Below are 16,694 nucleotides of genomic sequence, written 5' to 3'. Positions count from 1 at the left end.
CTGACAACCAGGTCAGCAGTGTATCAATACAGAGTCGGCTATCAGTCAGTGATGGTGCATGGTTACAGCCGCCGCCAGGGCCGCCATCAGGGCATTGCTGCCCTTACTGCTGTAAGGGGCCCGGTGAACAGCAGTACATAAGGGGCCCCGCTCTCATGCTTCTAGTCATCGGGCCCCAAGTGCTGTGCGCTGCGGCCGGGCCTATGGCGCACACATCAGCAGAGCCGCCACGATGGCCGACATCAGAGCTACAGAAGTGGAAGAGCTGAAGGACCTGTGGTGACGTCATCATTATCACAGGCCTTCACCATTGATCAGCTCTGCCCCCTGATCACATGACAATGACGTCACCACAGGTCCTTCAGTTCACACAGCAGCAGCTGCATCTTCAGGAGCACGGCCAGGTAAGAAGAAAGGAGAATGGAGACACACATGGGCAGAATGGAGACTCGGGGGCAGGATGGGAGACATGGGGCAGAATGGAGACACAGGGGTAGAATGGAGACACACAGGGGCATAATGGAGACTCAGGGGCAGGATGGGAGACATGGGGCAGAATGGAGACACACAGGGCAGAATAGAGACACACCATGGTAAAATGGAGACACGGGGCAGAGTGGAGACATGAGGCCAGAATGGAGACACGGGGCAGAATGGAGACACAGGAGCAGATTGGAGACACACAAGCAGAATGGAGCAGGATCATGGGGCAAGATGGAGAAACATGGTGCAGGATCATGGGGCAGAATGGAGACACGGGGCAGAATGGAGACACACAGGGGCAGAATGGAGACTCAGGGGCAGGATGGGAGACATGGGGCAGAATGGAGACACACAGGGCAGAATAGAGACACACATGGCAGAATGGAGATGCACAGGGACAGAACGGAGACACACCATGGTAAAATGGAGACACGGGGGCAGAATGGAGACATGAGGCCAGAATGGAGAAGCGGGGCAGAATGGAGACACAGGAGCAGATTAGAGACACACAAGCAGAATGGAGCAGGATCATGGGGCAAGATGGAGAAACATGGTGCAGGATCATGGGGCAGAAAGGAGACACGGGGCAGAATGGAGACACACAGGGGCAGAATGGAGACTCAGGGGCAGGATGGGAGACACAGGGCAGAATGGAGACACACAGGGGCAGAATGGAGACACACAGGGGCAGAATAGAGACACACATGGGCAGAATGGAGATGCACAGGGGCAGAACGGAGACACACCATGGCAAAATGGAGACACGGGGGCAGAATGGAGACATGGGGGCAGAATGGAGACACGGGGCAGAATGGAGACACAGGAGCAGATTGGAGACACACAAGCAGAATGGAGACAAACAGGGGCAGAATGGGAGACAAGGGGCAGAATGGGAGACAAGGGGAAGGATGGAGACATGGGGGCAGCATGGGAGACATGGGGGCAAGATGGGAGCCACATAGTGCAGGATCATGGAGCAGGATCATGGGGCAAGATGGAGAAACATGGTGAAGGATCATGGGGCAGGATGGAAACGATGGAGACAGATGGGACAGGATGGGGAGATCATATGGGGCAGGATGGGACATCACATGGGCGCAGAATGGATTATCATGAGGGCAGGATGGGAGAACATATGGCTGGAGTCAGGAATGAGACACACAGGGGCCAGTATTGGGGGATATTATTACCATAGGGGCTAATTAAGGGATATTATTACTGCAGTGATGTATTTACTTTATTTTTTGCGGATACTGTTTTAAATGGGGGGGCGGTCCTGTTACTGTGCAGAGCAACATTATGTCACCTTTTTTTCTTCACCTGGTGTAGTTTAGAATTTTTGAAACAATTAAGTAATGAGTTCTGCAAGCTGTGCTCTAGATAACTGTGTTATTTCCTGCAGAGACAAGCCCTGGTTGGAAGAAGTGACAGCGGTCTGTGCTGGATGAAAGATGAAGGTTAAGGACTCCACCTAGAGATGTCACAGTTGAGTCAGTGCATTATCTGTACACTGACACTATACACTGTATACTATATACAGCGGTCCTGTGTACAATGTCACCAGTGATCACTGTATTAAAATGTATACTGACACTATATACAGAGCTTCTGTGTATAATGTCACCAGTGATCACTGTATTACCTGTACACAGACACAGCATACTAGGTACAGATCTCCTGTGTATAATGACACTTATGGTGATATTAGTATTGTGTTTTTTTTATTAATGATCAGTATTGTAGTATTCAGTCTCTATGTGGTTGAAATATGTTGTCTGGCAATGGTGTGGTGGTATTTGTTCCTTGCATGTGATATTATTCGGTCATTGTGTGGTGGTAATATGTGGTCTGGTCATGGTGCGGTGGTATTTGTGCCTTGTATGTGATATTATTCAGTCACTGTGGTGGTAATATGTGGTCTGGTCATGGTGTGGCAGTATTTGTCCCTTGCATGTAGTATTATAGGTCACTATGTGGTGGTAATATGGTGTCTGGTCATGGTGCGATGGTGCTTGTTCCTTGTATGTGATATTATTGATCATTTTAAAAATTGAAAAATAAATAAAAATATACCTAAATTGTATTGGATATTTTAACAAATGATTAATAGGATAGAGTAGAGTAGAGCTCAGCCAAAGGAGTTTACCTTGTCGTGGTGGCAGCTTAAAAAATCTTTTGGCCAAAACAAAAGCTGCTGACTATATGTGTGATCTGGTGATTGGAACTGTTAATGTGTGATTGGTGAAAAGTGGAGTTTTTCCAAGAGAGAACGGTGGGACTGTGGACCGTTCGAGGTGTGGAGCCTGGGTGGAGTCTCAAGGGGGCCCCAAAAATTTTGCCAGTATGGGGCCCCGAAATTCCTAGTGGCAGACCTGGTCACCACTCACTATGTACAGAGCCAGCTGTCAGTCAGTGATGGTGGACGGTTACAGCCGCTGCTCACCATATATACAGCTGGCTACCAGTCAGTGATGGTGCATGGTTACAGCTGCAGCTCACTATGTACAAAGCTGGCTATCAGTCAGTGATGGTGCCTGGTTACAACCGCAGCTCACCATGCACAGAAGCGGCAGTCAGTCAGTGATGGTGCACAGTTACAGTCACCGCTAACTATGTACAGAGCCGGCAGTCAGTCAGTGATGGTGCACAGTTACAGCCGCTGTTCACTATGTACAGAGCCAGCTATCAGTAGGTGGTGGTGCACAGTTACAGCCACCGCTCACTATGTACAGAGCCGGCTATCAGTCAGTGATGGTGCATGGTTACAGCTGCCACTCGCTATGTACAGAACTAGCTATCAGTCAGTGATGGTGCAGGGTTACAGCCGCCGCTCTCTATGTACAGAGCCAGCTATCAGTCAGTGATGGTGCACAGTTATAGCCACCGCTCACTATGTACTGAGCCGGCTATCAGTCAGTGATGGTGCATGGTTACAGCCACCACTCACCACGTACTGAGCGGTGACTGAAGGCACACTTCTATAACTAAAAATGGGAGAGCTACAGTTAATTTTCTCCAGGCGGCAGGGCACCTTTACAATGCTATTAACCTGTAGATTACACCCATATATGCAAGTTAATAGCATTTTTGACATGACAAATTCCCTTTACAGGTGTAACCCCTTCTGAATCCCTATGTTTCCCCAAGTATAATAATAAATTATATCACCTATTGTCACCTCTATTGCTGCGCTGTTCCAGCTGTATTTGCACTGGATCTTCCGGATTTCACATATTTTTACATGTCACGTAATCCCTGCGGAAAACCAGCACTGGTTGTGCTCTCCTCTCCAGCAGACAAATCAGAAATCCAGATGAAGTGAGAGCTGTAGCTGCCCTTTCACTTCCTCCAGATGTCAATTATTTCCATAGGAAAGGAGAGCAACGTCAGCTCTGATTGTCTGCAGGGATTATGTGACATAACGTCACATGATACCTGGGATATCCAGTGCCGACACTGGTGGAATGATGCAGCATTGGAGGTGACAATAGATGATATTATTGTACTGGGGAATCGTAGAGATTCAGAAGGGGATGTCCGAATAGTGGACAACCCCTTTAAGGCCAGACAGCAGCTACAATGGCCCTGATTCATCAAGACCCAATAGTGGTGCTGTTGATTCAGGGCTTAATGAGATGTGCCGGAGTGAGAGGCGCTGGATTCATTATGCCTCTTATTGAATCCTGCTGCATCTTAACATTCTTCGACTTATCAAAGCGTTTTAAACTTTTAAACAGATTTCTGGCTGAAAACACTTTGATGAATTGGGTCCTATGTGTCTTTATACCAGAACATTGCCATATACTGCACTACTACATTACATACAATTTACAATACTGCATAATGTATAAATATACAGTAGAAACCTACCCACATTATATCTAAGTACACTGCCCACATACTGGGGTACACAGGCACATAACATACACCTCATACAGTCACACACATCATACTAATGTACACACATGCTCTATAAGAAATGCTCAGCAGGTGCACATCATATACACAGCACATGCATGCTGGCTTAGTATCACACACACACACATATCACATTGTCTTTACAAAGGGAAGGCATTTGGACAATACTGGAGAGTAATTGCACAGGTATACTCCTGGGACCCTCAGATCAGCGGTGGTCTCTAGAACCATGCCTTCTGCCTCGTGACACTGCTCTACAATTACAGTCCTGTCCAATAGATGCCTCTCTCTGACGTTTTCCCCTAACTCCCCAAGTAGTCAGACCACCATAGTATTCTCTGCTAGGGAAATACAGATAAATCTCTACAGGTAAAAAGTGGAAGAGTAAAAGTTGAAGATTTTTTCCAAAAAGTTACTAAATAAATAAAGTTGCAAATCATTACTGTAATGACAAGTTAGTAAAGATCCCCGGAGACCCTTAGGCCTCTTTCACACTTCAGTTTTTTGCATCAGTTCAAATCCGCCAAAAAGGCAGACAAGGGGATCCGTTCTGAACTGATGTGAACGGATGGCACAGGATCCGTTTTCAGACGGATCCTGAAAATGAGGAAATTTAAAGGAAACGCTGGTCGGGAAGGAGAGAGAGAGAGAGAGATTTTTTGTCCGGCACTCAGAAAGAATTTCGGGTTAAATTAGTGTCTGGAGGATCCGCCAGAAAAAAAAACTTTGCAAGCTCCGTTTTGAAATCTTTGAGGATGGTGACGGACAGCAACTTTTGGCGGATCCTCAAAAAAAACGGATGCAACGGACGGCAATCCGTCACAATCCGCCAGTAATGGAAGTCAATGGGGAAAAAAAACGGATCCTCAAAAGAAAATTGAGGATCCGTTTTTTCAAAACCTAGCGGATTGTGACTGATTGTAAAAAACTGAAGTGTGAAAGAGGCCAGTTCAGTTGGAACATTACTCTTGACATTTGATGTCCTTATGTAAATAACACTTGGGATTCGCGGTGGATACTGCGTCCACACTCCACAAATCACCACGCAGTGGGACGGCTTCATGTGCCTCCTCACAGGATTGGTCTATCTCACAAAGCCCAGTCACTAAGAATCTCACAGTACAATATATCGTACATTGATGAAGGTCCTAGACCGAAATGTCTGTGTATGTATGTACTGTTGTATAATTAAAAATCACCTTTCTGCATCAGAAACCTTTGGTGTGTGCCAAGTTTATATATACTTATGTAAATAACAGACATATCTTGAAAAAGACTTCATACTAGCCGAAACATTGAGCTAAACGTGTCTGTATTGAGCTAAACATATATGCATTTTTTGCGTCAATTGCCTACAACAACCTTGTTTTGTTTTTTTAAATAAATCTTAATTCAGAGTGTCGGATTTATCTTCATTATTTACATTATTTATGGTGATCAGTAACTCATGTCAATAAAAATGGTGCAATTATTTTTTCTTCTGCATTTAAATAGTAATAAAAGTTTACATACAGTAAATTTACAAATGCTTGCATATCTGAACAGCAAAACTGTTCCTAAATAATACATGCATTATAAATAATTGTTCATATGGCTATGAATGAGAGAAGGTGAAGACAAAGAAAAGTTTCCATTAGTACAAGGATTAAATAAAAAACTGTACAACATAAAGCTGCCTCTTTCCTTTTATAGGACATTTTTTGTCCTTCATGATAAAAAATACAAGAAAGTATATTATGCTTTTCTTATTGCACATACAGGTGCTTCTCACAAAATTAGAATATCATCAAAATGTTAATTTATTTCAGTTCTTCAATACAAAAAATGAAACTCATATATTACATAGAGCCATTACAAACAGAGTGATCTATTTTCCATGTTTATTTCTGTTAATGATGATCATGGCTTACAGCCAATGAAAACCCATAAATCATTATCTTAGTAAATTAGAATACTTTATAACACCAGCTTGAAAAATGATTTTAACCCCTTTCTGACATTAGACGTAATGATCCGTCCATGTGACTGGCACAATTTGACCATGGATGGATCATTACATCATCGCGATCAGCCGCACTCCAGAAGCCGGCACAAGGCTGACAGCCCCTCTGACTTTGAATCGGAGACCCTGCGACGTGACGCAGGGTCCCGATCGTTGCCATGGTGAGCGGAAGTCGTCATGATCAGCAAGTCTCCCTGTGTCAGTGCAGCGCTGACAGCTTCTCTGGTATGCAGATGCTGCTTCATCTGCATGCTATAGAAGCGATCAGCCTGCATAAAATGATTGTCCCATAGTGGGACAAAGTAAAAAAAATTAGGAAAAAGTAAAAAAGAAAGTTTTAAATAATTGTAAAAATATTTTAAAAAATTTAAAAAAATCAATATATATCCTATCAATAAATACCGTAAATATTCGAGTATAAGCCGAGGACCCCAATCTTGCCACGGAAAACTGGGTAAGCTTATTGACTCGAGTATAAGCCGGGTGTATATTGTCCCCTCATCACTGTCCTGCTCTGTGTGGCTCACCCCCCTCCCAGTATGCATGGCTCGGCTCCCCCGTCCCATCCTTCTATGTATGGCTCAGCTGTCCCAATAGTTACCCCCTTTAGTGAGCTGAACACCATAAAAAAAACAAAGCTTCATCATCATCATCATCATCATCATCACACCAAACAAAAAGTGGGATAACAAGCAATCAAAGAAACGGATAGAAATAAACATGGTACCACTGAAAACATCATCCTGTCCTGCAAAAAACGAGCCAATATACAGCGTCATCAATGAAAAAATAAAAAAGTGATAGCTGTCACAATAAAGTGATGCAAAAACAATTTTTTTTCTATAAAATTGTTTTATTATATAAAAGTGCCAAAACATAAAAAAATATAAATGAGGTATCGCTGTAATTGTACTGATCCAAAGAATAAAACTGCCTTATCAATTTTTCCACACACGGAATGGTATAACCCCCCCCCAAAGAAATTCATGAATTGCTGGTTTTTGTTCATTCTGTCTCCCAAAAATCGGCATAGAAAGTGATCAAAAAATGTCATGTGCCCGAAAATTATACCAATAAAAACGTCAGCTTGTCCTGCAAAAAAATAAGAGCTCACATGACTCTGTGGGACAAAATATGGAAAAATTATGACTCTCAAAATGTGATGCTAAAACTATGTTTTGCAATAAAAAGCGTCTTTTACCGTGTGACAGCTGCCAAACATAAAAATCCGCTATAAGGCCTCTTTCACACGTCCTGATATTTCCGGTACGGAGATGTCAGTGTCTGTGTGTGTAATACATATGGCAACCGTGTGCCGAATCAGTACCACATGGACGGGCGCCAGGGAAGAAGCGCTGCAGTAAGCACTGTTCCCCGCCACTGGGTGCTGAACACGGCTCTCATCATTCTCCCCTGCTCTGCCGGCGATCGACTCAAGCAGGGGAGATTATGAGAGTTATGCTTAAGTGATAAAAAAGACAGCAGGCGGTGGCTGATGGGACTATTACTCCCATCAGCCTACCCCTGCTGCTGCTAATAACATTGACAGCAGTAGCAGCTGATGGTGGTATTCATCGGCCGCCTGCGCTATAAATAAATGAAAAAAAGGTCTTGTACCTCAATGGACTGACCACTTCCTAAGCTTGTCGTTACCTCCGCTCTCTGTGCATGTCACAGGTGGAGTAGTCCCTGTTAACTCTGAAGTCATAGATGCTTTTATCCCAACTAGTCCGCAGAAGGGTGAGACACTGTAATTTTGCACCATCTTTGGTATTTTGCTGGGACTGTTATTTGTGTTATTTGCCTGTTTTGTGGTTTAATAAAGTATTGCCACACTGTTTTAACTTGACCCTGTGTTGTCTGAATATTATTACACCCATGGTACAAGGAGAGCAGGCGTTTAGTGGGATGTGCCCAGGTACATTCGGCGGTTTCGCCTACTGAAATAGAGCACTCGCTGACCCCCGTGTCTCCACACCTATCTATGTGAGCAGATTCAGTATTCTCTGCATATCAGGACTGACCAAGAATAGAGATGGGAGAACCCGAAAAGTAAAATTCGAGGTCTGTATGGACACCTACTGTTTGGGTACGAACCCCAAACACAGACTTCACCAGGAAGTTTGTGTTACTGTTTGGGTTTGGCACCCCAATCACCAGATGTTTCATGTGCTATCATGTGCATGACAGTACGGCAAACACTGCATCTGATCATCAGTAAAATCAATACTGCCGGTCAGACAGCTGTGGTTCCCACGCTGTCAAATGACAGCTTGATCCGGCAGCTGTGATAAAAGGTAAAAATACTACTCCCATCAGCCTATGCCTGCTGCCTCTAATAGGAGTATGCATCAGCCGGCACCTGCGCTCTAAATAAATAATTTTAAAAAATATGGTATGGGTTCCCCTGTATTTTTGATAACCAGCCAGGCAAAACTCACAGCTGAGGGCTGCAATCCTCAGCTGTCAACTCCAGTAAGGTTGGTTACCAAGAATAGAGAGGTCCCCCTGCTGCTTTTTTAAATTATTTAAATAAATATTTAAAAAAAAACACGTGGGGTCCCCCCTATTTTTGACAACCAGCCTTGCTAAAGCTCACAGCTGGGGGCTGGAACTCTCAGGCTGGTAAGGGGACATTGATATAGACCCCTACACAGCCTAAAAATAGCAGCCCGCAGCTGCCAAGAAAAGGCGCAACTATTAGAAACAAACAGTAGTTTTCTCCCACATATGGGGTATCAGCGTACTCAGGACAAATTGGACAACAACTTTTGGGGTCTAATTTATCCTGTTACCCTTTGAAAAAATTAAAAATTGTGGGCTAAAAGATCATTTTTGTGGGAAAAAATATGATTTTTTATTTTTACAGTCGGGTGTTATAAACTTTAGTGAAACACTTGGGGGTTCAAAGTGCTCACCACACATCTAGATAAGTTCCTTTGGGGGTCCAGTTTCCAAAATGAGGTCACTTGTGGGGGGGTTCTACTGTTTAGGCACATCAGGGGCTCTCCAAACGTGACATGACAACCACAGACCATTCCATCAAAGTCTGTATTCCAAAACATCACTACTTCCCTTCCAAACCCCAATGTGTTCCAAAACAGTAGATTTCTCCCACATATGGGGTATCAGCGTACTCAGGACAAATTGGTTAACAACGTTTGGTGGAGACTAAAAGATCATTTTTGAGGGAAAAAACAAGATTTTTTTATTTTCACGGACTGGTGTTATCTCTATATATAAAAATGAATGTGTGTGTGTATCACCATCCAATCACAAAGCATCTTTCATTTCACCAGAGCTGTTCAAAAGAAGCTGAGCTGTGATTGGTTGCTATGATCAACATTTTCCCTTGCAACCAATCACTAAGCATCTCTCATTTCACCAGAGCTGGTTAAAAGAAGCGGAGCTGTGATTGGTTGCTATGAGCAAGTTTTCCCACTTGACAACACCTCAGCAGACACTGACATGGTGGGAGAAATCTAGCATCCCTGGGAACATAAGCTCCCAGCCATTGTCTGCTCCCAGAAAGGAGCAGAGCACATGACAGAAATGAATCCCCCCTCCCGTGGATCATTGGTATGCAAGTTAGGGAAAATCCACTCAGCATTTTGGTACTGACCCCAGGACTTTCTTACAGGGATCCCCGGTATGGAAGTCAGGGCAATTGCCTTCAAATGCTCTGGTACTGACCCCAGGCTCTCTTAAAGGGATCTCCTGTACAGAAGTTAGGGCAAATTCCTCAGCACTCTGATTCTGACCCCAGGGTTCTATAAAAGGGATCATTGGTATGGAAGTCAGGGCGAATCCTCTCAGCGCTCTGGTTCTGACGCCAGGCCTCTCTTAAAGGGATCCCCGGTTTGGAAGTTAGGGCAAATCCCTCCGCTGTGGTTCTGACCCCAAGCCACTCTTAAAGGTATCCCCGATATGGAAGCTTGAATCGTTCCACTCAGTGCTGTGGTTCTGACCCCAGTCTCTCTTAAAGGGATCATTGGTATGGAAGTAAGTGCAATTCCACTCAGTGCTCTGGTTCTGATGCCAGGCCTCTCTTAAAGGGATCCCCTGTATGGAAGTCAGGGCAAATCCCTCAGCGCTGTGGTTCTGACCCCAGGCCTCTCTTAAAGGGATGGGACGATGACGATGGGGGATATTAGGGGTAGTAGTCCGGTGGCTTTGACGTGATGATGTGAGATATTGGGGATAGTAGTCCGGTAGCTCTGGCTGACTGGATAATGTGGGATATTATAGTGAGGGTGGCTATGCGGAGTTGGCGGGGCTCTACACTCAGCCTTATATATATATATCTATATATCTATAGATATATATATATATATAGATAGATAGATAGATATAATCATTATAATATGTTATAACTAACCGTAGTTAGTTTCTATGCCCGGAGAGCGCTGGGCTCTTCAGCTAGTGCGTTATAAACTTTAGTGAAACATCTGGGGGGTTAAAAGTGCTCACCACACATCTAGATAAGTTCTTTAGGGTGTCTAGTTTTCAAAATGGTGTCACTTGTGAGGGTTTCCACTGTTTAGGCACATCAGTGGCTCTCCAAACTCGACATGGTGTCTGATCTTAATTCCAGCCAATTATGCATTGAAAAAGTAAAATTCTGAGCTCTGCCATGCATCCAAACAATGGTTTACTCACACATATGGGGTATCAGCATACTCAGGACAAATTGCACAACAACTTTTAGGATCCAATTTCTCCTGTTACCCTTGGGAAAATTAAAAAAGATAATTTTTGTGAAAAAAAATATGATTTTTTATTTTTACGGCTCTACGTTATAAACTTCTGTGAAGCACTTGCGGGTTCAAAGTGCTCACCACACATCTAGATAAGTTACTTCGGGGAGCTACTTTTCAAAATGGTGTCACTTGTGGGGGGTTTCCACTGTTTAGGCACATCAGGGGCTCTCCAAACACGACTTGGCGTCCTAACTCAATTCCAGCCAATTTTGCATTGAAAAGTCAAATGGCGCTCCTTCCCTTCCAAGCTTTGCCATGCAACCAAACTCAGGTGAGTTTGCTGGCCAATCAAGCACAGTGATACTGTTGTTTTTAAACCAGGTATTGGTACTTTTGGCAGTGTGGACAGGTGCCAATTCCTGCTAGAGAATGAAATTTCCAACTCCAAAAAGCTTGTCGGCAGATGGAAGCATGAAGTGCTCTAAAATTTCCTGGTAGACAGGTGCGCTGATTTTGGTCTTGATAAAACACAATGGACCTACACCAGCAGATGACATGGCTCCCCAAACCATCACTGATTGCTGAAACTTCACACAGTCATTCTAGCTCAGTTATAGTGGCATACTTGAAACTAATACCACTACACAATAATAACTCTAATACTACTGTTTCTGGGCTGCAATGAGGCACTAAGGAATGAAAGGTATATAGAGTATGAGATCCACACATGGCCGTCATAACAGTGCATTATACATTATATAGAGACAATTCTGACAAAGAGATTAAATGGAAAGACGGTCACAGCAGTAATGTGGAGTGATAGACTCACTTGCCATCCACGGCATCAAACGTCTTCGCCTGGATTTGCAGCTCGTACAGACTACGAAGCATCCGGACTCGACGATCTTGACGACGCTTCAGATTTATCATGAAAACCTGCAAGAAAACCATTATCATTACCAGTAATACACAGTGGGTACGGAAAGTATTCAGACCCCTTAAAACTTTTCACTCTGTTTTCACTGCAGCTATTTGGTAAATTTAAAAAAGTTCATTTTTTCTCATTAATGTACATTCTGCACCTCATCTTGACTGAAAAAAAACAGAAATGTAGAAATTTTTGCAAATTTTTAAAAATAGAAAAACTAAAATATCACATGGTCATAAGTATTCAGATCATTTGCTCAAGGTCTGAATACTTGTCATTCTCTTAACCCATGTTTTCCCATGTGAGTTAACAGAATGATATGTGCCCAAATCGGCTCTGCAGCAAGCAATCAGGGGACAGGTAAATGATCATTTACAGGTTTGATAGATTGAATGATTGACAGTGTTAAATATTTAATCCAATAATCTGCGCTAGCTTCCTCATCGGCTTCTAAAATATTACCAACATGTGTTCTGGGGACATGATCATTTGACTAACGAATGATAGCTCATCTGTCTTTTCATTTGTGTATTGGGACCTTTTAGAATATTGCTGGGCAATCTTTATTCCTAAGATCACTGCATCCCAACACCCCACCCATCAAAAAAAGATCCAAGTTATTCAACTTCCACAAAATAGGGGATGCCTGCTGATTGCTGGGGAGTTTTGACCACTGGGACCCCAGCAATCCTGAGATTGGGGTGATTAAACCCTGAGAAAAGCATTCGGCTGCACCATCTTGAATGGAGCGAAGGTGCACGTGCTCAGCTCGGCTTCTTTGTACATCGGATATTGTCCATAGGAGAAAACTGAGCACAGTATCGGCTTTCTCTGGCAGTCCCATTGATAATGGATCTGAGGCCGGGAATGTGCACCTCTGCTCCAGTCAATATAAGGCTGCCGAGCCCTGTTCTCTGGATTTAAAGGATCCTGGGAATGCTTTGGGTCCTAGTGGTCTAAAGCCCACTGCAAAAGATTCCCTATCTTACATTTCATTTTAAATTCAACATTTTGACCCTTTGTGATCACAGTGTTTTTATCACAAGTAAACAAAAGGGCAGCCAAGTCAGCTATGCTACATGAGGACCTCCCAAAAACGCTAACCATAAGCTGTTATATGGTGCTAGATGCTCCTTTCAGACAAGTACAAGAAAAAAGTCCATCTCTCTGCAGTAAAACAGTGAAACTACAAGCTTCTCTTAGGAAGTTGTGGCGTTGAATTTTTTCGACCTGTAGACAAATGATCAAACTGTGAATCTTCTGATCTGGAGGAAGAAAGCTGCCTTGAGTATTCTGGCCTCTAATTTAGCCAGGAAACACCTGGGACCAATTAGTGCAAGACTGTGAGCAGCAGCCCTTCAATTAGTGAACATTCCTGCCCTGGAATCCTTGGAATGGTTTTATTACCTACTACCTCTGACACATTTTACAGGTTAACCCTGAAGCTGCCCCTCCAGCTTCTTTGACCTTTGACACTGCTAAATCACTATGTAACCCATTTTTTTCATGGGGTTAATTACTGCAACTTGCAAAATAGGTTCCTTAGAATAGATGGCTATGTGGCACCTACAACTATCCTTTAAGGCCTCTTTCACACTTCAGTTTTTTGTGTCAGTTAAAATCCGCCAAAAGTACGGATAGTGGTTCCGTTTTAGTACTGATGACAACGAATGCCACCCGTCCATTTATTTGACGGATCCGCCAAATGAAGAATGTTAAAGGAATCGCAGCCTGGAAAAGGAGAGAGAGAGAGAGAATTTTTTTTTTTTCCGGCACCCGGACAGAATTTAGGGTTAAATCAGTGTCTGTAGGATCCGCCGGCCAAAAAAACGTTGCAAGCTCCGTTTGGAAATCTTTGAGGATGTTGACGGACAGCAACATTTTGGTGGATCCGCACAAAAACTGATGCAACGGACGGCAATCCGTCAAGATCTGCCAATAATGAAACTCAATGGGGAAAAAAACGGATCCGCAAAGAAAAATGGCGGATCCGTTTTTTTTCAAAATCGGCGGATCTTGACTGATTGTCAAAAACGGAAGTGTGAAAGAGGCCTAATCCAGACAGTGCTTGAATTTACTGTTACTGCCTCTGCTGATCTAAACCTTTCCTGTTGTGTGATTACAAGGAGCTCTCTGAAGACTTTCAGTAGGTCTAGGTAGAGATTTAGAAGTCCACAACTAAACACCACATCAAATAGTGAACTTAAGGCAGCACTCAGAGTAAAGTGATTGTTAATTAATAGAGGTGTAGCTACTTGTTTATTCCCCATCCCCACCCTGTCATAGGACCCCACTTTCCAATGCAAAAGTATTGCTCATAGTAACTTACAATATCCACATGACAAGTAAGGTAGCAAAGCTCCAAAGACATACTGATAGGGAATTTAGATTGTGAGCCCCTTTGGGGACAGTGCTGATATTGTATGTAAAGCGCTGCGGAATAAGATGGCGCTATATAAACAATGCATAATAGATAAAATAAAGAAACAAAACCTGTATACAGGGTAGCAGATAATTCAAACAACGATGCGGGAGGAGTAGATGGGTGTACACATACAAAGAAGTATGCAGTTTTGATTTTAAATGAAAAGAAGTAAGGATACAAACGTCTCTATAGGTTACTAAATATTAGAACAAACAAAGTTAGGCGTAACAGCTTAAATAAAGTTAAAGAAGTATGTGTATAAATATATAATATACATAATAGTAATGTGTACATCCTAAAAGGTTGCATGGCAAACCATTCGAAACGTGAGAAGCCAAAAAGACTACTAGGCATGGACAAGAGAACAATAGTAATGGGACAAGGGTAGCGGAGTAAAACACCTTTATTAAACAGTGGGTAGCAAAAATTGGAACTGTGTGCAACAGGGTGCCCGCACAAGTACAATAGTTAAATTAAAAACATATTAAAGACAAAATGTACACAGAGATAAATTAATACAAGAAAAAGAGGGAACCACAGGAAAGGTATGATGGTGGACCGTTAATTAAAGTGCATAATCATAGTAATCCCTTTAAATTAAACCAGAGGCATTCATTTATATAATAAACTAGCTGCAGAGCCCGGCGTTGCCCGGGCATAGTAACTGTGGTTAGTTATAACAAATTATAATGATTATATTGCACATAAATTGTCACTGTATGTCATCTCCTGTATATACAGGATGGGCCATTTATATGGATACACCTAAATAAAATGGGAATAGTTGGTGATATCAACTTCCTGTTTGTGGCACATTAGTATATGGGAGGGGAAAAACTTTTCAAGATGGGTGGTGACCGTGGCGGCCATTTTGAAGTTGGCCATTTTGAATCCAACTTTATTTTTTCAATGGGAAGAGGGTCATGTGACACCTCAAACTTATTGAGAATTTCACAAGAAAAACAATGGTGTGCTTGGTTTTAACATAACTTTATTCTTTCATGAGTTATTTACAAGTTTATGACCACTTATAAAATGTGTTCAAAGTGCTGCCCATTGTGTTGGATTGTCAATGCAACCCTCTTCTCCAACTCTTGACACACTGATAGCAACACCGCAGAAGAAATGCTAGTCTACGGGGCTCAGATTCCTTGTAGGAATGCTCAGACATGACATCCATAATGTGGTGGTGCACCATCTTGCTGGAAAAACTCAGGGAACGTGCCATCTTCAGTGCATAAAGAAGGCAACACATCATCATGTAGAAATTTCAGATATCCAGTGGCATTGAGGTTTCCATTGATGAAGAATGGCCCTACTATCTTTGGACCCCATATGCCACACCATACCATCAATTATGGGTGTCAGGTCCAAGCATTCCTACATGAACAGTTTCCTGGAGAGTGGATTGGTCATCGTGGGCCAGTTGAATGGCCACCAAGGTCTCCTGATCTGACCCCCTTAGACTTTTGTCTTTGGGGTCTTCTGAAGCCAATTGTCTATGCTGTGAAGATACAAGTTGTGCAGCATCAGAAACAAAAGATACTGGAAGCCTGTGCTAGCATTTCTTCTGCGGAGTTGCTATCAGTGTGTCAAGAGTGGGAGAAGAGGGTTGCATTGACAATCCAACACAATGGGCAGCACTTTGAACACATTTTAAAAGTGGTCATAAACTAGCAAATAACTCATGAAAGAATAAAGCTACGTTAAAACCAAGCACCAAGCACACCATTTTTTCCTGTGAAATTCTCAATATGTTGGGTGTGTCATATGACCCTCTTCCCATTGAAAAAAATAAAGTTGGATCCAAAATGGCCAACTTCAAAATGGCCACCATGGTCACCACCCATCTTGAAAAGTTTCCCCCCTCCCATGTACTAATGTGCCACAAACAGGAAGTTTTTATCACCAACCATTCCCATTTTATTTAAGTGTATCCATATAAATGGCCCACCCTGTAGTATAAACCTGTATGCCATCTCCCTTGTATATAGTATATACCTGTATGTCATCTCCTCCTGTATATAGTATATACCTGTGTGTCATCTCCTCCTGTATATAGTGTATACGTGTGTCATCTTCTCCTGTATATAGTATATACCTGTATGTTATCTCCCGCTGTATATAGTATATACCTGTATGTCATCTCCTCCTGTATATACTATATACCTGTATGTCATCTCCCCTGTATATACTATATACCTGTATGTCATCTCCTCTGTTTATTGTATATACCTG

General features: G+C 42.8%; 1 protein-coding gene across 3 annotated transcripts in view; it reads right to left on the bottom strand.

Annotated features, from left to right (window-relative positions):
* The window catches only part of COLGALT2 (collagen beta(1-O)galactosyltransferase 2), a 412,958-nt gene that overhangs the window by 56,737 nt on the left and 339,527 nt on the right, over positions 1–16,694 (bottom strand). For all 3 annotated transcript variants that reach the window (XM_073582911.1, XM_073582910.1, XM_073582912.1), the window contains one exon: positions 11,933–12,039. In XM_073582911.1, coding sequence (XP_073439012.1) covers positions 11,933–12,039 — 107 coding nt within the window. The remainder of the gene's footprint in view (positions 1–11,932; positions 12,040–16,694) is intronic.

Source organism: Dendrobates tinctorius, unplaced genomic scaffold (assembly GCF_039654945.1).
Source record: "Dendrobates tinctorius isolate UK_male_01 unplaced genomic scaffold, ASM3965494v1 ptg000074l, whole genome shotgun sequence".
Classification (NCBI taxonomy): domain Eukaryota; kingdom Metazoa; phylum Chordata; class Amphibia; order Anura; family Dendrobatidae; genus Dendrobates; species Dendrobates tinctorius.
This window is presented reverse-complemented; position numbering and strand designations above follow the sequence as displayed.